The sequence below is a fragment of the Alligator sinensis genome, unplaced genomic scaffold (genome assembly GCF_000455745.1).
Source record: "Alligator sinensis unplaced genomic scaffold, ASM45574v1 scaffold499_1, whole genome shotgun sequence".
NCBI lineage: Eukaryota > Metazoa > Chordata > Crocodylia > Alligatoridae > Alligator > Alligator sinensis.
Genome location: NW_005841864.1, coordinates 3,249,148 through 3,272,433, shown reverse-complemented (window position 1 = coordinate 3,272,433; position 23,286 = coordinate 3,249,148). Strand labels below are relative to the sequence as shown.

The 23,286-nt window shown below is 40.7% G+C and overlaps 1 protein-coding gene across 12 annotated transcripts in view; it reads left to right on the top strand.

The window, feature by feature from the left end:
• Nucleotides 1-23,286, top strand: part of COL19A1 (collagen type XIX alpha 1 chain) — a 402,210-nt gene that overhangs the window by 76,557 nt on the left and 302,367 nt on the right. For all 12 annotated transcript variants that reach the window (XM_025191070.1, XM_025191112.1, XM_025191107.1 and 9 more), the window contains exons 11-12: nt 15,126-15,179; nt 19,322-19,366. In XM_025191070.1, the coding sequence (XP_025046855.1) occupies nt 15,126-15,179; nt 19,322-19,366 (99 nt within the window). The remainder of the gene's footprint in view (nt 1-15,125; nt 15,180-19,321; nt 19,367-23,286) is intronic.

The window sequence follows — 23,286 nt, the reverse complement described above, 5'->3', positions numbered from 1 at the left end:
GTAAAGTTGAAACTGACGTCATAAAGTTGAAACAGGGTGTCAATTTATAAATGTTGTAAGTGCAAAACGTTGTAATTAGAAACGTTGTAGGTCGAGGACTGCCTGTACACAGCTTTATAACAAATTTAAAAAGGTGTACGTGACCCAAAAATGTGTGAGGGTTATGAGCTTCTGAAAACAGAATAGATTAGTAGGCTGCAGCTTGCAGCAGGCTATAGTTGCTGCCTTGCATAACATTTACATAAAAAATTATTAAGTTGTTAAATACAAGCAAGCCCCTTTGTACTGTAATAAAAGACATAGATCTGCTACAGTATGAATCCTGGATTAAAAAGCAGTGAGCAATGTCTGCATGCTTTCAGTGTTGATAAAATGAAGTATTCAAAAAGCATGAGTCAGGGCCCTGAAAACTAAGAGAGAGACTTAAAAATTGAAGACTTTTCTGAAATGTTAAACACATTGGCTTATTTTTATGTGCCTTTAGGGTACAGTGTCTCACATTTTCATGATTTTTATCTCCAGTCATGAGGGCTGGAAAGTTTAAGTTAAAGCTGATACTCTCAAATAATCACCTGACTGCAGAAGCTAGGACTTTAAGAAGAACCCATTGAAAGGTTTGTAATAAAATCATATAGATTATCAATTTTGTCTTCCAGAAAGTAAACAAATTGCTAAAATTAATAAGTTTTTCCATCATCCTGCTATTGTACAACTTGTCAGGCATGTTCTGTTTTGTTCTTTCATTTCCTTTTGAGTATTGTTAGCAGTTAGCAATTGAACTTTGTCAAAGGCAGGATCTCAGATTTTATGAATAATTAATTGATTCTTAAAAATGACTTAAAAATAATCATTTGATTTATTTTAATTTTCTTATTTCTTCTTACATGTAACAACATTTTCCCTCTAGCTAATGCCCTCTATTCTAAGTTTTTGCCTCTAAAGAAAATTTAAAAGCTTTCTCTCAGCCTAATAAAATTATATGGAATATGAATTCTATTGATGCTACAAGGGATACTGCTGGTTACTCTGAATTGTAATGACTTTTGTTGGGTCTCCAAATTCACAAGGCAGAACACAGGGAAAGATTTTTAAAATAGTCTTTAGTGCCTAGGCTAAGAGCCTTTGTACTCTATTTTCCACAGTAATTTTTGAGGGGTAAAATTATAATTTATTTGCTTTAAGGTTGTCCCCCTCAAATGTGAATTTCCTTCTGTTATGCCACCTATGTTAATATTTAAGGCATAAAAACAGTATATGTTTATGTACTTTATATGAGAAAATTAGTAACAGGTGCAAAAATGTGATTTATTTTCAAGAGAGGACCAAATTGAAATTTTCATTGAGAATCCATACTCATGGACATGTGCAATTCAGGTTACATGTTTGAAACTTGAAATGATTAGCTGAATGAGACTGGCTGAGGCTAGGCCAGGTCTTGCTTAATCAGCAGTCAGTACTGCCGCACTGGCATAAGGCTTCCAAAAATAGAAATACAAGAAGGCAACAAGTTAGAAGTGCTGCTAATTCCACTGTTGACTTTCTCTCTAATGCACTCCCATTCCCAAACTACATTAAGTAAAGCAGTTGGCACAGGGTGTGTTCTGCATATGGTTCGGCAGTGACACACATGCAGTCCAGCTGGTATACAGGTGTTTGACTTGTATTTATCAAGTAGCTCACAGAAGCGGATTTTTACATTTGCTATAGAGAGCCTAGTCAGCTGATTTATTTGCCTTCACAGACTTAGTGCTGATATCACTTTTTACCCCTTAATACTGTGACTTACCATAATTTCTTTCTTTTTGTTTTGTTTTGTTTTTTGTTATTTCCCTCCACAAACATGGGCTAGATTGTTTTAATTTGATGTAGAAGAGTATACTGCATGGGATAAACGTTCATGTTGTAAGTTTACTATATAGGGCAGGATCAATTTTATCCATTGCTTCTATATATATAAGATAATATTTTCTTGCTGCGTTCTTGCAAGTTTTGAAAATGCTGTAATTGCTTAAGTGCTCTTATTATCTGCAGTCTCAAATGATGCAGACATGGGCATGTAGCTGTCTATGTCTTTGAAAGCTTCTTCCAAGAGTCATGGAGAAGTAAGCATGTATAAAAAAAAGTAATCAAAACTCATAGTGACACACACCTGTTATTTCTGTATTTGCATTATGCTAACACAGAGAAGTTATAATGTTCCATTCTGCTGGGTCCTGCATGAGTGAGGAAGAAAAGAAAATAGCTGCTCCTAAGAGCTATTATTAATGTCTATCTATATAGAGAACAGACACTCCTGAAAGAAAAGGAGAGGTAGAAAGTTAATTAACACACTAGCAAAGATCTTTTTCAAGTTCAACTCCTTCTTAGTTTTATTGTGAGCTCCCAAAGAGTGTTCCATATTACTTTTTTTTAAAAGAGAAGGATTTCTGAATGTCTTTACAGGAAATTATTTAAATTACCCTGCCTACATTGGGAGTTGGCCTTTTAATAATGATTAGTGAAAGAAACATGGCTCTTCTGGGGTGTTCATTAGTATTTGCTTTGGGGGACACAACTGTGACAAAATAGAACCAGCAGCAGTTGTAGGAGTGCAGCCCTATAACTCACTTTTGATTAACGTGAACCCAATGCAGCCATAGGCAGTAGGACATGTAGCATAATACTGGCTTCAGTCAGTTTTTTTCTTTGTGATTTTCCATTTTTCATTTAATTTACATTGGACATTTTTCCAGTCTAGTAATGAAAGCCAGAGATCTGGAAAAAGATGATACCACAAGAACTTTAACAAAAATGTGTAGCTAATTGCAGTGATAGAGTTTTGTAGCCAGTGCTGCAAAATGGTCAGGGGGGATTCCTAACCAGACGGTACAAATTCTGCTAAGATGTTTGCTAGTGGCATTTTGCTGAACCCCGCAGGAAAGAAAGAAGCCAAGACCTGTGGAAATGAAATGTTGTGCTTGTTTCCTGTGTGTACTTTCCCAAATAATCTACGCTTTTTAAAAAATCCAAACAAAAAACAGTGATTAAAAACCACCCCTCACTCTGCCAACACCCACACCTGCCCCCCCGCTCCCTCCCCCCCCCCCCCCCCCCAGTGTTTTGTGGTAATTTTCAGCATTGTCCAGTGGCAGACCTAGTTTCAGGGGTCAGTTTGCTAATCTCAGCTGCTTCTTGCAGGTGCTGAAAAGGTTGTACTTAAGATAATTCACTTACCTTAAAGGACACTGGATGGTGTATTTTCCCTAGTTACTGTGGACCAGCATTTGAGCTGAAAGAGCTCATCTCCCAACTAGTTGTCACTGAATCTTGAACACCATTAAAACTCAGTGCTGTCTGTGGCAAGTCAGGTTTCTGCCTCATGGGGTGCTTGTACGCATGTTGGAGGTTTAGTTCTCCCAAAATTGAAACAGTGGGTCTTTAATTGGTGGGATTTTAATTGTGTCAATGAAAAACTCACTGTTTCAATTTAGGGCCCTCCATCACTGTGACAGAACAGTGATGGCCCTGTCAGCTCACGCCCCCACCCCTGTGTTGCGGGCAGTCTCTGCAAAAATAAAAAGCGGCGAGGGGCCCAATCCTATTTTTTTCCCCTGGAGCCTGCCCGCCTCTCCTGCGGCTGGGGTGGGGCCAGCTGCTGGTGAGCCCTGAGCTGTGGGGGACCCCAATCCTTCCTTCTGTGGTGGCAGCGCCCCCCGGGCAGCACCCACCCACTCGCAGCCCTTGCAGGTAATTCCAGGGGGCACCACCACCGCAAAGGGAAGCACTAGGCCCCCCTGCAGCTCAGAGCCTGCCAGCAGCTCACCCCACCCCCTTCTCCCCCTGGCCTCAGGAGAGACAGGCAAGTTCCAGGGAAAAAAATAAGTATCGGGCCTCTCACTAGTTGTTTGTTTTTTTTTTTTTGTCAGAGTCTGCCTGCAGCACCGTGGTGGGGGACATGAGCTGACAGGGCCATCACTGTTCTGTCATAGTGATAGAAATCCCTAAATTGAAACAGTGGGTTTTTAATCAACACAATTAAAACCCCACCAATTAAAGACCCACTGTTTCAGTTTAGGGAGAACTAAACCCCCTGCACATGTATGAGCACTGCATGAAGCTGAAACCTGACTAGGCACAGACAGCACTAGGTTTTAATGGTGTTCAGGACTCGGCTCTGTTGAGAAAAAGAGAAAAAAGCTGCAAGAGGTCTGATCTTTATTTTGTTTTCTCCTGGAGTCTGTCCCGTCTTCTGTATCCAGGGAGTGAGCTGCCAGTGGGCCAAGTGGCCTCTGCGTTGCAGGGGGCCCTGGTGCTTCCTTCCACAGTGTTGTGGCCCCCAGAACTGCCCAGGCAGGGTGCTATCTGCATGGGTGCTGCCTGGGGGGGCCACTGCCACCACAGAGGGAAGCACCAGAGCCCCCTGCAGCTCAGGGGCCACTTGGCCCACTGGCAGTGCACCCACTGGTTGCAGGAGATATGGGCAGGCTCTGCTGGGGAAAAAAAAAAAGCAGGTTCCTTGCTGCTTTGTTTTTCCTCAGCAGAGCCTACCCATATGAGCTGCCACCAGGTCATGCAGCCCCTGAGCTGTGGGCGGGGGGGGCGTACTTCCCTCTGTGGTGGTGGCATCCCCTGGGGCCCCCTGGGCAGGGTGTTAGCTGTGGGGGTGCTGCCCCAGCATGGAGGCACCATCTGCCGGATCTAGTGGTGCATGGGGTGCTGCTTAGGGAAGCTCAGACTTGGCGGGCTTCCAGCACCCCATGCAATGTCTCTGCTGCCTTCCCGCCATCTGGGACCTCCCCCTTCCCCTCTGGGAATGGTTTGGCTTGCCCCTGGGGGGGTGCAGGAAGGTGGCAGGAGTGGGGGCTGGGTACGCTGGCAGCTGGAGAAGGCAGCAGGGACGGTGCATGGGGTGCTGGAAGCCCACCAAGCCCGAGCTTCCCGAAGCACACCTGGGCTTCCAGTGCCCCTTGCACCATCCCCACTGCCTTCTCCGGGTAGGGCCCTTGTACCCATGACTGATATTGCTGTAATTTGTTATGTAGCAAATTAAAATACATGGGACGTGTTTTAGTTTGCTATGTAAAAAAGTCAGTTAAAGCAAAATAGACTGCCGCACATGTACACTGCTGCGAAATTTAATCGTAATATGCCGCCAAACATGTACACCGTTACACAATTAAATAATTAAAAAGAGCAATTAAACCACTGAAAGGGGCAATTTTATCACATGTACAAGGGCCCTCCGTTATGTGTACTAGGGCTCATGGTAGCAAAGTTTATGGTAGCTTGATTTGTTTCTATATTGCTGCGGGAGAACGGGGCATGTTAGCCTGAAAGTAGCTTATTGCCCCTGAAGCCTTCTCTGATGTTTACCCCAAAAATTAAACTGGAGATGTGCTAACCAACTCAAAGACACTCAGTAAAGGGACATGGAGATAGTTTACTAAGCTGCTACACTCTTTTGTAAGGCTACCAAAGCTAGAAATGGTGAGATAGCCTTGTAATTGTTTTTGCTAGGAAGAAGTTCCATGTTGATCACATGCTGATTTCAGACAGGGTGAGTTTGGATTCAGAGATCTGAAAAGTATCTCATCAAATTCTAAGCACCCAGTGCATATATCCTTCTAATCCAAATGGATTATTAGCTCATCCCTCAAATATATCAAATGTCAAAAGCCATTGCTTCTGCAAAAAGGAGATATAATTCTGAGAGAGAAAAATTACACTTCCAAGTGTCAAGAGACATGAAAATTATCTCTCTGAACTACTTGACTTGCCAATAGTTGGCACAAGTTTTATAACTAGACAAGTATACCATCACATGTTATCAGAACAAACATTGGTCTGAGTTATATTCCTGTTTGGACATTCTTATCTGTGTCCCCTCTATTCCTGTTGATTTACTATATTTTTGGTCCTCCTTAAAAGTCTTGGCTTCTCTTGTACTCAGTATTGTTAGACTTTAGACATGGGGATTAGTTCTGCATCTTGGGCTAGATCTTTAGCTTGTGCAAGTAGAGGTACAACTTACATCAGCTGAGTATCTGACCTATTGATTCTTGAACAGATGGAAGGAATAAATAGGTGAAATCTGCTTGAAAAAAAAATCATAGAGCAAATTTAGTCCAGGAGGCACAGGGATTGAACAGCTCTGTTTCCTTTCTGAGATCTCAAAGATCAGCAATCTCAGAGCCCTTGGCTATAATATTTATGAAATTATGGCAATCAATATGAATCGCACATAGTTATGAAATCATGGGCAAGGACCTAGAGGACTGGAAAAGAGCTTCTTTAAAAAAGCAACAAGGTGTACCCAAGGAACTACCGACCAGTTAGCTTTAACTTCATACTCAGGAAGTTACTAGAACTTATTCTAGTAAGGAAATCCATTTGCAAGCATTTGGAGAAGAAAAGGCAGATCCCCAAGCATCCAGCATGGATTTACTAAGAATAAATCATTCCAAACAAAGTTGATCTTCTTTATAAAAATAACTACTTGGGTGGATGTAGGGAATGTTGGAGACATATTGCATCTGAGCAAGGCTTTTGTCCCACATGACCTTCTCATTAACAAGTTGGAGAAATGTGGGCTGCATAAAAGAGCTTTAAGGTGAATAGACAACTGGCTTCATAGCAATGAGCAAAGGATAATTATAAATGGATCTAGGTCAGAAGAGCAGGAGGTTTAGAGTAGAGTCATACAGGGGTCTGTCCTGGGTCCAGTGCTCTTCAACATATTTATTATGATTTGGATGCTGGAATTGAGAGCCTCTTTAGCAAGTTTGCAGATGACATGAAACTAGGAAGGAATGTGAATGTGCTGGGGGACAGGAGCACAATCCAGAAGGATCTTGACAGATTAGAAAGCTGGGTTGCAGCTACCAGGGTAAAGTTGAATGCTGACATATTCAAGGTGCTACACCTTGAGATGGATAGTCAAAAGTACAAATACAAAATAGGTAACACTTGGCTAGATGGCAGCACTACCAAGAAGAAGCTTGGTCAATCACAGATTTAATGTGAGCCTGAAGTGTGATATAGCTGCACAAAAGATGAACGTAGTTTTGGGATGCATTAATAGAGGCATTAAGTGCAAGATACAGGAGGTGATAGTGTCTCTTTACTCAGCACTGGTTAGGTAGGCCTCATTTGGAGTACTGTGTGTAGTTTTGGGCTTCACATTTTTAAGAGCATAGATAAGTTAGAGAGTGTCCTGAGGCAGAAACAAAAATAATAGGGGGCTTAGAAGGCAAATCATATGAGGAGAGGTTGAAGGAAACAGTCATGTTCAACTTGCAGAAAGGGCACTCAAGAGAGGACATGATAACAGGCTTCAAATATTTGAAGAGTTGCCATTAAGAAGAGGAAAACTCTTGCTCCAGAGAATAGGACATGGTTACAGACTAATGGCTTGAGGGTGCAAAAAAGTATGTTTAGATTGGATATCAGGAAAAACGTCTTCACAGTTAGAACAGTAGGGCAGTAGAATAGGTTGCTAGGGAAGTTGTGGTATCTCTTGTCACCGCGAGTGCTCAAGAAGATGTTGCAGAAGCATTGTCCAGGGATCATGTATCCAAAGATCTGCCTGTGTTCTAGTACAGGTATTTCCCATGCTTCTGTGTTTTGCTGGTTGCCACACAGAGCCAGGAAGGATTTTCCTTTCTCGTCCAGCTACCACATGTGTCATGGGGTTTTGTTTTGGGTTTGTTTTTGTTTGCTTTCCTTAGAAGCACTATGGAATGGCTGCAGCCAAGGCTGGAGGTTGTCACTAAGTGTACCAATGCTTCTGCTGGGTCTTAAAACTCAGAGAATCTTGGCTAAAGGGTCTTCTCTCTTCTCAGGGTCAGACTGATTGCCATATATGGGGTCAGGAAGGAATTTTACCCCATGGTCAGATTGGCACAGACTGTGGTAGTTTTTGTCTTCCTCTGTAAAAGGGGACATGGTCCTCTTCCTGGGATCTTTCAAGCATATTTTAAGTCTTGATGCAGAAGGCTGCCTTGGTCCCCTTGCTTTACCTGTGGCAGGTTAAGGTTTTATGCCTTGCAGTAATGTCAAGGTTGACTGTGTAGTTTTACTAATGGATTGTACAGGATGGCTTAGATAGGGCCTATCTTGTTTCATGTTGGGTTTGGCCTACATGGCTTCTGGAGGTTCCTTCCAGCCCTACTTTTTTATTAGTCTACTGTCCTACACTAGAGGTGTTAACTGTTACTATTAATCAGAAAAATCTATATTTTAATTTATTAAACAACCTTGACACATTTCCTTACAACCCAAGGAATTTGCCAGTGTTATAGACCAATTTATATGTAGCACAATTTTCTTTTCAAATATTATTTCAATAAGGTCAGTCGAGTTTAAATGAATTTCCAGTTCTTTGAAAACTTTAATAGGACTTATATTTGTTTTACAGCTTTGTTATAGCTGGGGTAACAATAAATCAAACAGTGTTGCATAAGTCTAAGGCAACTTTCTTTTCGACACATCCATTTTAAGGGAACAAGAACAGTTATTAAAAAAAACTCTATCAGTTTGTCCAGTTTAATATTACAGGAAAATCTCTTCTACTGTGTTGATACAGCTGATATAAATATCCAACTGGCTAGGCTTAATTTTCTAAATTGTTCATCCATAAGAGCTTATGAATCTTTTAGAACCTTTTCTGAACAGAAAGGCCTACTTGCTTTTTATTGATACTGTATTCTGAAGGAAGTGTTTCATGATTTTTATTTGGACTATTTTTATCTTTTCAGTAGGCTATTGTAGGGCAGTCAAATAGGACTTTTTTGTACTAGCACATACTTGATGCATTTATACATGTTATATATAGCCTCCACTCCCAGCCTCCTTTGTTCCCTCCCTCCCCCACCAGGGTGGGCAGAGCACACTGTGGGACCAGAAGCCAGGAGCTCTTTTAAGCCTCAAAGAAGGTAAGAATACTCACTTCCTTCCCCTCCATGTTTACAGGCTTGTCATGTTCCCTCCTCTGCCCTCCCCAGCACCTACCAGCTACTGTCAATGTTTCTGCTGTCTGTGCTGTCCCTGGGACTCGGGGAGATCCTATCCTGCTCCAGCCAAGGTTGCACAGGTGTTCAGATCAGGACAGGAGCAGCACTGGTGGTCATGGGTGGGCAGGTTCCCCTTCCCTGCACCTACTTCTAGGCTTGCAGGGAACATCCAGGGGGCATGTCTACATGTGCAGTTAATGTGCATGAATAAACTCCAGAGCTTATCACTCCAGAGTTTTTTTTACTCCTAGGTGCACTGCTTAAATGTGCTCCTGGGAGCAAAAAAACTTGGGAGCATATTACTCCAGAGTTAATTTGTGCGCAGCACATGGAGCTCAATCAGAGCAGCCTGAGCTGGCTGAAGATCTGGGGAGTCAGCCTACAAACCAGCCCAGGGCTGCTCTGACCAGGCTCCACATGCTGTGGAATGGCTGGCTGAGGCATGAGGGTGCTTCAGCATGGGGGCTGCTTGCTGGCTAGCCCTGAGCTGAAGTACCCTGTGCTCCAGCCAGCTAGGGCAACATCTACACATGTGTTGCTGTGCATGAAAAGCATCTGCAGAGTTTATTAGTTTCATGGGCCTTAATAGGGACACACATGTGGACACCAAGACATTTACTACACAGTTAATTAGTCAACTGCGCAGTAAATATCTTGTGTAGACGTGCCCAGGGAGGGGGAACTTTTACCTTGTTCTGGACTTTAAAAAAAAGTACTACTGCTTCTGCTACAGAAAGAGGGATTTACCCATACCACTGCACCCCTCTGGATCCACCCCTGGACTCCTTCCTCCTTATCTGTGGTGTGTACCTTTGATCCCTCTCATTGATTGTTTCCTCTGAAGCATTCTCACTAGCAGCTCCAATGCAGGGAACCTGAAACTGCTCTCCATGAAGGAATGTCTGTGATAATGCACAAGGTGGATAGTTGTAACTCTGTGGCAGAGCACAGGCTGTGCCTGCCACTTTAAGGGGTTTGAGCAGGTGACAAGCAGCCTGCAGGTGGGAGCAGACCCAATCAGGCAGTCCAATGGTACTCAGTAGGCTGCCTGATTGGTGACAAGGCTGGGGAGCCTGGGTATAAGGCTGGGCCCTGAAAGCAGAGCTGGCAGATGCTGTAGGGAAGCTGCTGGAGTAACATCACCCAGCTGGCAAAGTCCAGAACACCTGGTCAAGGGTAGGAACTATGGGGATGGAGGAGGTTCCTGGTCCCAGGGAATAACCTAAAACTATACCGTACTGGGGAGGATGGTGTGGTGGGGCTGCCTGTGGTAGAGCAGTTTCCAGGAAATGCCACACCTGTGCCTCTCCAGTGAAAGGCGAGTATAGGATGCTGGAAAGCCTCAGACCCCACTGCCTTGTTGGTGACCCTGTGGAGAGGAAAGGTTAGTGGACCACACCCGGACAGAAAAGCACAGAACCAAAGCCCAGTGAGTGGGGCGTGATGTGGGGTTCAGGCTGATAGAAGGGGACCTGAGACAGGACCCAGGCTCACTGTGAGGCCTGAGGTCCAAAAGCCCCAGTGAAGGGGGTTGGGTAGAAGCCCTAGTGAAGTGGGTATGTGGCCCAGGTAGGTCACTTGAGGCCAAGTGTGGGCCAGAGGCTGAGTGTTGCCCAGCCAAAGGGCCAGAGGAGTAATAGTGGACTTCGATGCTAACTGTGAGGCATGGGACATGGTATAAAGGAAGGTTCAGAGCCATGTATTTCACCCTTGGCATCAGGACAATTAAATGGGCAGCCTCCTGCCTAGGAACAATTTTAGTTATAACAAAGGTGTGGCAGGAAAGGCAGGTGGGTGGATTGCCCTAGACAGGTGGGCATGCCAGTGTTTGGACCAGTCCTGAGATGGTTCCCTGTTACACTCTATTCCTTGAACTTTTCTTCTAATATGGTCACTGACTTCTTGGTGCAAATGAAGCTATTTCCATCTAGTGCCTTCAGGGAAGAATATAAGCATCACCAATCACATGCAGTTGATAACAGCTGATCTATCACTCTTTATTTTAGTTTCAAAGGAGCCAGAGAAACATTTTAGGGAGAAGAAAGGAAAAACTCATAGGGTGCTGACAGATGTGCAGCACCCTGCTGCACCTCATGGCACTTCACAGAAAGCACCATGAATTACAGCAAACCTCCTCCCCAACCCTGACCCAAAAGATGTTCGCTGTTTGGTTGGGCTTAGGGATCGAGCTCCACTGTGGAGCCGTTCCAGAGGAGACAGTCTGCATGTCTGCAGCTGCTCTCCCATAGCCCTGCTCTGCCACCCTTCAGCTGCAGTGCTGTCTGCAGGATGGGAGGAGGGAGAAAACAGGGGAGGAAACTCTGACCTGGGAGTTCCAGCCTGCATTTGGGGGGAGTTCATGGACTGGAGCCCGCCTGAGGTGGCTAGCTCCAATCCACACGCACTCCCCTCAAGAGCTTATCCCTCCTCCTCATCCTGCAGACAGCACTAGGGGCAGGGACACACACAAGTTAATGAATGCACTTTGCTTTGGAGCACCTTTATCTGAACCCTCATTAAATGAGAGTTAATTTGTCATGTGAACGGGGACTATTAAAGTGCTCTGCAGCTGTGCATTTCTGTCAGGGCATGGCTATAGAGCACTTTCAGGGAGCTGATCATATGACCAAATATCACTTCCTTCAGCGCCCCTAGGATCATCTGGATCTCTTCAAGACAAACTTACTCTATTAGCTTCTCTTCTGTTCATTGCTTACTGTATTAGCAAGGACTGCCTTTTATAAGACTGCATGGTCTAAGCTATCATCTCAGAATAATGCTTACTTTGTTCAAACCTAGCCCTGTTTTACACTGCAGTAACCACACACAGCCCACCTGGGAACACTCCACACAGTATCAAATGTACTCGCAATCAAGCAGTCGCTGCAAACAAACACATATCAGATATTCACTTCACTGACTAGCAGCAAAGCCATGCATTCCCCACTTAATGCAGCCTTACTTCCCCCAGCTTCTTCCTTCAGATGTTCCCAGGCAAGCTCACTCAGTTCTCTGCATAACACTTCATACATCCTTTATTTATCTGAATGAATGAAATATGCCATTCAAGTTTTATTGCTACATGTACAACATGAATGAAAAATTTAAAAAAGTAAAAACTGGATGCAATCTGAAGAAAAGAGACAGTAGGGAATGAGCCAGGGTCCAGTTATAATATGACTCTGCCACTGATTTGCAGCACAGTGTTGGATAAGTCAGGAAAGCCTACCGCAATTTCTGGTGTATGGGATACCCCTGGGTATAAAAGAGATTCTGTGTCTAGCAGGAACCCTTGTCCACTGGGGCATTCTAAGCGGGCATTAACGCCTCTCTCATTGCTCCTTCGTGCTGTTTGGCAGGCCGCAGTAAAGCAATACTGCATTGGGCCAACAAGACCTGATTTTCAGAGATACTGAGTATTGGTGATTTCGCTTGATCTCAGCCCATTTTAAAATGCGTTTTTGTTCTGAGATCAGTGATTGAAAGGAGAACAAAGAATACCTAAATGCAATAAGACAATGTCATAATGCTTAGAGTAGGCTTCTTGATATAACTAATCTACAGGATTCACAGAGCAAGTCCTAGTAAGTATCAGCTAAGTATATTTTTATTTCATTAATATTTTATGAGGTGGTTCTAACTACTAGCAAAGAAGTTTCCATGAAGAAACCGGGAAAGATTCCAGTGGGATTAGGAAACTCGGAGTGGAGAATAATTTATGTGTGTTTCTTTTTTTTTATTTATATATAAAAAAGTTATAATTCCATTAGTGGCTTTTGGCTTTTCATGTACATGTTATAAAAGGGCATTAGTACAGCCCTGTGGTATTACAGTGTTGATCATTTCACTCAATTTCTACACCACTAAAAATAGTTGTCCTCATTTCAAAATGCTTGATAAAATGGATAGACAACACTGTGGTGGTAGGAACAGAGGCCAGAACCTAGGGCAACCTCCCTTCAAGGGTATGCTCAGGTTTGCTGAGTCACAAAATACTAGCTGTCTCTTGCTTGCTTGCTTTTCTCTGAATGCCATGTATCTTCCCTTGTTAGCTATCCATGAGCTAGTTGCAGGCAGGAGGGTTAAAGGACACTCTTTTGCTTTCCTCCTACCCCATGGCCTGGAGGTAAGGTTGCTGTCTTGGGAAGCAGAAGTAGGTTCAGGCTCTTCCCTGGCCAATGAGACCTAGAATCTGGGTCATCCTACTCTCTGGGGAGGTGCTATTATGAGAAAATTTGGAAGGATCTTCCTCGTAAATAGTAGTGAGCTGTGTTTTTCTTTGATTAGTATTTCAGGGACTTACTCAGAAAATAGTGCGGTAATTTATTTTATAGTGCGGCACTGAAGGAAAGAAGGCATTTATAGACTACAGGATAAGAAGAGTAGTAGACAATAAGTCATTTACATGCCTGTAATTTTTTAGGTAGGTTATAATGAACCATAAAACCAATATTGGTGTTAAGTCCCAAAGATTACTCATTATAACTTACCTGATCTCTGAATTCTCCCCACATATTAAAGGCAAGAAAAACCATCCTCTCTTTTGATGGGCCTTGATCTCCTAATAGTCAACTTCTTTTTCTCTGGTAATTTTTTGTCTGCTATCCCTGGGAATTTCTCTCCCTCCTCTTAGAACTGGTTTTGTTGTTGTTGTTTTTACTATGCTGTTTTGGCTCTCACTACTCAGACCTGATGAAAAATGTCATGCATTTGAAAGTTTATCTAACTTTATCCCAGCTATAAAAATGGACCAAAAAGATATCACCCTAAGAAATCCTTGCCTCTTACTTCTGACATACTTGCAGAATCCCATTTTTTGCCTTTTATGTCCCTTGTCAGCTGCATCTCAAGTTGTGCCTTGGTCTTCCTAATTTTCTCTCTGTATGCTCGTGCAATACTCTTATACAGTTCCCTAGTACTATGACCAAATTTCCACTTTTTATGAGATTCTTTTTTGAGTTTCAATTCAGTGAAGAAATTGCTCTCTAGCCAGGCTGATCTCTTGGTACGCTCCTTTTGTACTTCCCATTCTTCCATTGCATCAACATTGAGTACTCCTGAGCCTTAAGAGGGCCTCTTTAGAGTACAGCTAGCTTTCCTGGACTCCTTTTCCCCTCAGGCTTGCCTCCCAGGCAATTCCCAGTAGTTCCCTAAGTTTGCTAACGTCTGCTTTTCTGAAGTCCAGTGTCCTTCCTTCGTTCCCTTAGGATCTTGAACTCTAATTTTATGGTCACTATCACCCAAGTTACCTTCAACCTTCTCACCTGCAACTGATTCTTCCCTATTTGTGAGCAGCAGGTTAAGAGGAGGTTTCCCCCAGTTGGCCTGTCTATCACTTACATTAAAAGGTATCCCCAACGTACTCCATGAATTTTTAGGACAGCTTGTGTACTTCTCTGTTTCCCTCCCAGCAGATGTCTCAGTAATTCAAGGCCCCCATGAGAACCAGATCCTGCGATTTGGAAGCTTCCATCACTTGTTTAAAGAAGGTCTTGTCCACCTACTTCTCCTGGTTTGGAGGTTTGTAGCAGATGCCCACCATGACATTCCAGACTGTTCTCCCTTCTAACTTTTACCCAGAGGCTTTTACCAGGCTTATCTTCCACTTCATATTGCACTACTGAACATGGTGTACATTGTATACATATAAACATGTACATTGTATTTTTGTAGGGCAAGACCTCTTTTTTTCCCTATCTGTCCTTCCTGAACAAGCTATACCCATCCATGATCATACTCTAGTTATGCGAATTATCTCACCACTTCTCTGTAATCCCAAATTACATCATAATCCTCTGTTTGTATTAGGACCTCCAATTCTTCTTAGTTATTTCCCCTACTTCTCACATTAGTATATAAACGTTTTAGGTATCTGACTGTCCTATCCTCTTCTGGGGAACATTGCTATGGTTTCTATTATTGCTTTCTCTTGCTAAGTTTTTAACCAGGTCTCCAGGCTCTTTACTTACTTTTGGGTTTCTGTCTCCATCTGCCAGTGAACCTAGCTGGAAAGTTTCTTATTGGGGTTTATTATTAGTCTATGAAGAGCCTTTTAATTGGGAGTGATCTCTAATTTTAACTGTGGATAAATCATGAGGAATGCTGAAAAATAACGTTGATTGCATTTTGTTTCAGGGGGAAGCTGGCCTGATAGGTACTCCTGGCCCACCTGGTTTTACTGGTTCCAAGGTAAAAGAGCTTGTTTCATTTTTCATATTATAGTTCAAAGTTTTCTTCCTTCCAGCTGCCCAATATCTACAAAATATATTGTATTTTAAATTACAAATTGGCTCAGAATTGAATCATGTGTCAATGCAAATGTAGTGCTGGGTACTTGATACCAGAAACTGTATGGGAAAGGTGAACATAGTGATGTAATCCTTCAGCAAACATAATTCTGCATTTGGAGTCAATTGGGTATGTCTCAAAACTGGTAGGGGCTTTCCAGCCAGGAAATGTCTGTAAGTGGTTTGGGGTGTCTGCTACCATGTAAGTGGGCTTTACTCCCTTAGGAGTCCTTCAACACTTCAGACAGGTCAAACAGTCTGTAAGCAAGCTTGCGTGCCTGAAACCTCACTGTCTGTCTTTGCTCTCTTGGGAGCCCTTCATCCAGTCCTTATAACACAAAACAGTAATCCTTGGTCCAAACAAACAAGTGAATGAGTAAAGCAAACCTTTATTCTTTTTCCAGGAGTCAGGAGAGGGTTCTTTAGCTCTGGCCCTTCCTAGAGCTCCTCTGACTTCTATCTACTTCCTGCTCATAAACTGCTCCTTGGGCTTTTAATTGACAACTAATCACTCACAGCTGGGCTCCTAGTAAGGCCAGCTGCCCCAATTAACGGGCCAGACTGCCTTGCTACAATGTGCTGATTCAGAAATGTAAAGCTAGTTTCTCCTGATAACATTTAAGTGAGGGAGGGCAAGAACAGCGTTGCCACTTGCTATCTTCCAGGTTGAATTTTTTCTTTTTGTAGATTTCTCTTATTTAATCCCTCCCTCAGAGCTAGCTCTGGTGTTCTCTTTACCAGAAGGATGGACACACTTGATCAACTAGATTCCAGAATATGTTAAACAAATTTCCCTTTGGAGTTGATTGTGACACATCCTCGGAAGACTAGAGAGGGTCACTAGAAACAAATACAAGGCATTTTTCCTTTAATTGCTGTTTCAGGCTCCCTTGACCATCTTTTCAGCCCCTTCTGCCCTCAATGCGTGGATGAAGTTAGGACCATAAATCATGTTGCTTTTTGCACTTTCATTAAACTGTTTGGTTTTCTTACTCAGTGTCAATTTGAATACTAGCTTGTTAGCTGCAATAAATACTCAGTATCAAGAGAATCATAGAAAGCCTCTTAATGATACAAAAGATTTTTTTTAATTCTTTATAATTTTGAGAGGTAAGTAAAATATGTGAAATGTTTTTTCTTTTTCATTTCTGACTGTTGTCCTGTGTTCAGCACTTAAATTTCATTTATTTAGATTTTATTATATAACTTACATAAAGGTTTTTATTGTTAACCTAATTCATTTGTGAGTTATAAATAAAGAATTATTTCACAGGAAAAAGACCTCAGTAACAAATCTGAGTAGGCATTCATATGCATAGTTACAAGAGATGCCCAGAAATCTACTGCGCTACAGTAATTCACTAATAAAATGAACTGAAATGAATGGAACTTTATCATGTATATAAAGAAGATGATCTTTCCAGTTATGTGGTCAAGAATTTTCTAGGATAAGCTGTCTTGCAAATATGATAAAAAATAATATATTTATTGTACTAATGTAGGGGTTTTCAAACTTTTAAAACAAGTGTACCCCTTCTGTCTCAAAGTTTCAGCTCATGTACCCCCTTATATTTTTTCTTGTTTTTAATGTTACCAATTATGTGATATAAACTAGACTACACTAATTAACATTAAATGCATTATTAATAAATAAATATATTTAGATATAGCTATCATAGTCCAGCTGCTATGTTTGTTGTAGGGAAGAGGACTGTGAGGAGGGGGACCATTGAGGCCCCCGTGCAGGGGCTGAATGGAGCCCCGGGGCTGGTTGTGGGATGCTTGGAGTAGACTAGCTGAGATAATGGTGGGGGGTAGCTGGAGCTTGGACAATGACCCTAGTGTGGCAAAGTAGGGATACACGTGCACTCCTCTGAGCAAAAGGATACACGTACATTTGAATCAGTGCCATAAGTTGCAAGATGCTTAAGCATGCTCATAGGAGATGGAATCTTTTTCAGTTTTTAACTGCTAAAGTTTTAAAGTCTCTACAGAGAATGTGGTGGCAATATGGGTTCCCCAAAAATACTTGCCATCAGCAAATATCTGTGAAACTCATCAGCAAAGTGTGCACGCATCCCATCTAGTGTCTTAAATGAGTTTATCTACAAATGGAAAATACAACATGCAAACTTCCTAGTTGTATTTTGTCTACAGAGAGTGACAACCTGCTTCTGCTATCAGTTGCTCCTTCAACTGAAGGGGCAGAGCTCTGTGTGGTAGATCCAAAGGTTCCAGCAATAATGACAATAATGATGTGAATGTCAGCATGGAACCAAAGGAGGGAATTTGGGTTGTTGTTTTTTTTTTTAAGTATGAAATTATGGTTTGAAAAGTATTGCCACATTCCTATGTGAAAATAATGGTTAAAGTTGTGAAGTTATGACCTTAGGAACATCAAATATTATGGTCGTCAGTACAAGCTTAGTCAGGCACTCTTGTGTCTGTATTATGTTACAGCCTTTACTTTAATGGTTGCATACTGTTTCCCACAGTGTTGGAATCTGTGTTGTTCAGTGCCTGGACTAGACCAGCTTCATTTAATGAGCAGCTTATTCAATATTTTTCCTTCTTGTTGTCCAGTATGTTGGCCTGTGTCTTGCTTACTGCACTCTGCTCAGGAAACTGACTGGAAACTGACTGAAAACTGAACTAGTATCTTACCTGGTGTTCATTCTACAGAATTTTTCTTGGGCACACTAATAAAAATGATATCTAAGATGTTGGCCGCACCAACCACAGCAGTCAAAATATTAAGCAGAGCATAGTCATCGCAGACAGCTGCTGGAAAGTCCAGAACTATTTTCTGATATATGAATCTGTGCATTTCAAAGCTTTGAACTTGATTCCCAGATGTAGCACATGATACTGTATCAATTGAACAATTTGGCAAAATACTGTTAGGAAGCTCATCTGTTGGGTGCCTGCTTTTTTAGCTAACCTCATTTAAACTTTACTCTTCTAAATTAGGGAAGGAAACTCAGCGAAAGGGGAAAAGGTAAAAAGTGAGACACTGAAAAAACAGAATGGGGAATGTCAGATGTAACTTTGGTGAAATGCCATATGCTGCAGTTGAAGATTTCCAGTTTCTTAATCATTAGATCTATAGAGTTCATGTATTGATATAAAGACAAAAGATCTGGTTTCTAAAGAAGAAAGATGGCATACAAACCACCTTCTGCTTCATTCTTTCAGGGAGGTGGATCATGTGCAAACACCAACTACCGACATCTGCACCTAAACTAATATAATTTTTATTCCATTTCTCATTATTGATAGGTGTCTACATTTGTAAATACCTGGATAAATTAAAGATGTTGGTTTTGCTCCACAACACTCTTGAATGTAGCTAGAGTGCAAAACTTTTTTTGATTACAGCTGTGTTCCATCTCTTCAGCTAAAACTTCCCTAATTTGAATGGAAAGCAATAGATCTGCTTTGGGAAGAATCCTCAGATCTGGAATCCTCACCTTTCTGGATTCAACTGAACTTAGATTCAGCATATGCTGTAATCAGCCTTTTCTAAGTAATTCATTGATTTGAATAGAGCTTTTGCATTTGAGTAACTGAGATTTTTGTTTGAGGACTGCTAAACAAAAGTCTTTTTGTAGTCTGCTCTTGATTGAATTAAGGAATTTCTATAACAACTTTACACCTAGCTGGTCACATTTATATAAATACTTTTAAATAAAAAAAGAATAAAATGCTGATTCTTCAGAATGAGAAAACTGGGAGGACTAGATTTAAGATCAAAGGTTTGGAATGAGAAAGATTTGAACCTCTGACTAAGAAAATGATTAATAAAAATAGTTACCAGAACCATAGCATGGCATTCCAGTTTTCTATATAAATTTCAAATATTTAAAAATTTTAAAAATAAATCCACGGTCCAGTTCGCATAATTTTCCTAGGTCTTATTTTCTTACTCAGAACACAAATGAAATGCAATATAAATTGCATACATTGGCAATTATGTATAATAAAACAATTTCTTAAACAATTTCTTAAACTAATGTGTCCATGATTCTTTTTTTTTTATATCAGGGGGAACGTGGTCTTGATGGTAATAAAGGAGAGCAAGGTGAAAAGGTAAACAATTTAATCTGTGCACTCTGCTTTTGTTAATTTTTGACAATGAGGCCATTTCTAAACTGTTTGGTTCTTTCAAAGACAAAATGTATGTATTCTCCTGTGGAAATGATAGAGAAAATACCCAAGAAAAACTGTCACATTAATTGCACATTATAAAGTGTTCTCAGTGGTGTAAGGATTTTTTTTTGTAGCTCTGTTATGAATTGTATATGTAGAAAAGATTTAATATTAATCCTACTATATCTAGCAGAACAAGACACTAGAATCAGGCAAGTATTCTTTATCCCATGGTAATTGGTAGCTATTTATTTACACACTATAAACTACATCATTAAGAGATGCATAATATAATTAAAGTACATGATTACGTCTTTTGAATTACAATGCAATTTATAAATGATTGCTTTGGAATATATTAATTGTAATTACCCAGTAATTTGCAAATCATTAAAAATGTGATAAATACAGGAATTGCAAGAATCAACACTTATTACTCATCTGTTAAGTGTACAGACAAAAGTTGACATTTTTTAATGAAAATCACTGTATGACATTACTTGATGATTAGCAGGTAACAAATTTTGCCCTCCCACACTTACTCAACTTTTATTGAAAATACTGGAGGACAGCCAACAGCAGAATTGACTTGCTAGAATCTCACCAGTGTAACCAAGATAAAAATTTGGTTTATGGCATCTGCTGCCTTGTGCTTTCCTCTGCAGAATCCCAGCTTGGGTTTACTTATCTGTCTAGTTTAAATGTATACCTCCTTAAATCTTTACAGTAGGCTTTGGCCAGGCTCAGATTTGCATATGTAACATGACAAAAATAGAGTACTATGTCCACACATGTGGCAATCCCTGGCTGTAGCTCTACAAAATCACTGCAAAATTGCGTTCTCCAACCAGGGGGTGATAAGGGGTTACTCTTATGCTCCCCTCCCTCTGAGTGTGTTGATGAGCCTGATGTCTGACAGCCTGCTCCCTCCCCTGGGAAAGGGGGACCAGTGGGCAGGCTGTCTGTGATCAGGTGGCAGAAATGACTGCTGCCATGGGGATCCCCATTGTGGTGGTAGAAGCAACACCACAGGTAGCTGCCATGTGGCAACTCTTAACTCATTACTCTTAACCAAAGCATGTTATAAAGTTTAAGTTTCTATTCCAGAAACCTCTAGTAGAACACAAGTATTTGTAGATAATTGTTCTTCCCAACCTTATGAGTCTGTTGTGAGGATTACTGCGTTAAAGATCATGAGGTACTTAAGTACTATGTTTTATGCGGGCCATGTAAGATAGCTTGTCTAATCAAATTCAAGTTGTAGGAAAGGAATATGAGAAATAACTTCTGATCTAAGGGAAGTACAGTTACTTCTGAGTTTTGCTCTTTTAGAGGTAGGAGTGTTTCAGTGTCCGTGTGTTTTCAAATACTTCAGCCAGTTTTCCAATATTAGCATTTCAAAAAATGCGTTATAGATTAGTAAAGTTTAAGCAAATTTGAAGTTCTGTTTATTTAGGAACAGATATATTCTATTAATCAAACTTGGTAATAATAACAAAGCTATCAGAGTCAACATCTGGAGTCACTAAAGATTATGAGATGTGAGGACAGCTATTGGCTTCAGAAAAAGAGTTTGTTGCGTTTAAAGTTTTTTCTATCTTTGCAGAACATTTAAATGTCTTTATTTCTGTAACTGTTCTTCAGTTCAGAAGGACTGCTTGTTAGAAGTACTTCCTTTCCAGCTGTGCTGCAACTTCCATTTGTTTTTAATGTTGTTTGGACACATGAACATGAATCCAGCTGCTACTGCCTCTCTTACTTTGTTCAGTTTACTTTAAGGTGAACATTTAAAAACATCTGACCACTTATATTAACAGCCCTCTGTAGAAACAGAGCCAACAAATCTAGTTTTTGTTACTTTAGGAATTAATTAAAAGAACCAATAATTGTTAAATGCCTTTCTTAAATGTAAGTGTTGACAGGATGTTCAGCTCTGTATCAATGAAAAAGCATATTTTATGCTTGAAGAAATCAAATAGATGATAGTTGCAATACAAATAGATGATAGTTGGAGACTGTTTTATTGTAGGAAAGTTTCTTAATGAAAAGGGAGGAGTTGCTATCCTGAACAATTTTAATACAGATTAGGCAAAGCATTGAGATACATACTGCAGGATACAAACTGTATCAATAGCGCAGATTGCATTACCTTTTCCATTTTTTAATTCTATTTATTCTTAGGATGTCTGACTTAGTGTTCTTCCTTTAGCTAATTGACAAGACTGACACTTCTCCTAGTAACCTAAACCCAAGTACATAACCTTTGCAATCCATAAAAGATCCATTAGCTTCACACAGAGAGAGGTGGCTCCTGAATATGTAAGCAAAGGTGCAGTTTGGGTTGGTTTTGCTTTTTTTTTTAATACATCTCATAGCACAGCTGTAACTGCATTAGATGAGATTGTTAAGTGAGGTCTAGGTGCCCAAAATAATATATAGCAATTTATGAAACTCTTTTGAACCAAAGATTTTAAAAAGTGTTATTTTAATAATGCCGTTTACATCACAAAACAGTCCCTACTTAAAGTAGCTTGTCATCTTTAAAAAATAGCCATGTTAGAAGAGGAGAATGTGATGATAACTTAGAACTCTGTTGCTCATAAATAAAGAACAGTGCCAATAACTTTATGCTGATGTAGCTTGGCATTTCTGGGTCATAGTTTCATAGTTTTAGGGTCGGAAGGGACCTAATAGATCTTCTAGCCCAACCCCCCGCCAGGGTGGGAGAACAACAAAAGAACCCTAAAAAAAAAAACAACAAAAAAACAAAACAAAACAAAACAAAACAAAAAACGGGACTCAAATGAGTCCAGCCAGGTAGGTATCCAGCCTCTTCTTAAAGATCCCCAGGGTAGGGGCCAGCACCACCTCCCTTGGAAGTTGGTTCCAGCTCCTAGCCACCCTAACTGTGAAGTAGTTTTTTCGGATGTCCAATCTGTACCTCCTCTCCATCAACTTGTGCCCATTACTCCTTGTTATGCCAGCGGGGGCTAGGGGAAACAGCGTCTCCCCCAAACCCTTCTGGTTCCCCCTAGGGTCTTAAGAAAGTACTTGGATTTCTAGATAAATTTAAATGAATAGAGTGAATGGTGGCCAGCAAATATAAAATCCTTTTGTTATTGCAATTGCCTAGCATTTTGGTTTGCTGTGCTATCGTGCCACAATTTTGTGAGATTTTGTTATTTTCATGAAATAAAAAGAGATGATTTTTTTTTTCTTTAATGCTTGCCCATATCGTCTATATCTTCTAATTCAGTCTCTTCAGAGGTACATCTACTGATCTATGGGGCAAGAAGACATAGTAGCTTTCTAGTTGCAGCCCAGACTGCGCTATATTTAAGTTTTATCGATCATTCAGATCCTTTTCAATTCAGATGAATATTGAAGAACAGTAAAGCTAAATTAATTTCCCATTACTCCACTGCTGCTGGTCTTGATCATTAAAAATTCATCAACACATGTGACACTTCCCATATAGTCCTGATGTATAAATGCTGCATTAGTGATCAAAATGAATCCCTTGCTAGAAAACATTAGGTTGCAGTATATTTTAAGTCTATAGCAATATCAAAGGGAATTAAAAAGTTTGAATTTTTAGCATCTCTAAATGAAAGATAGATGTTATTACTGCAGAAATTACTACCTTATCCAGGACTTATTTTATATAAAGAGAATAATGTCAGTTCACACACAGTTTTACACTGTTTAAAATGGCACCTAATTTTCGACAAATTAGATGCAAGTATGTAAGTATTCTTTGCGCCAAAAAAATATCAGGCTAACAATCCTGGATTTCAGTTCTGATGACTGTACCATTCTGTCGAGATGACCGGTTGAAACTGAGCAAATTTTACCATCTT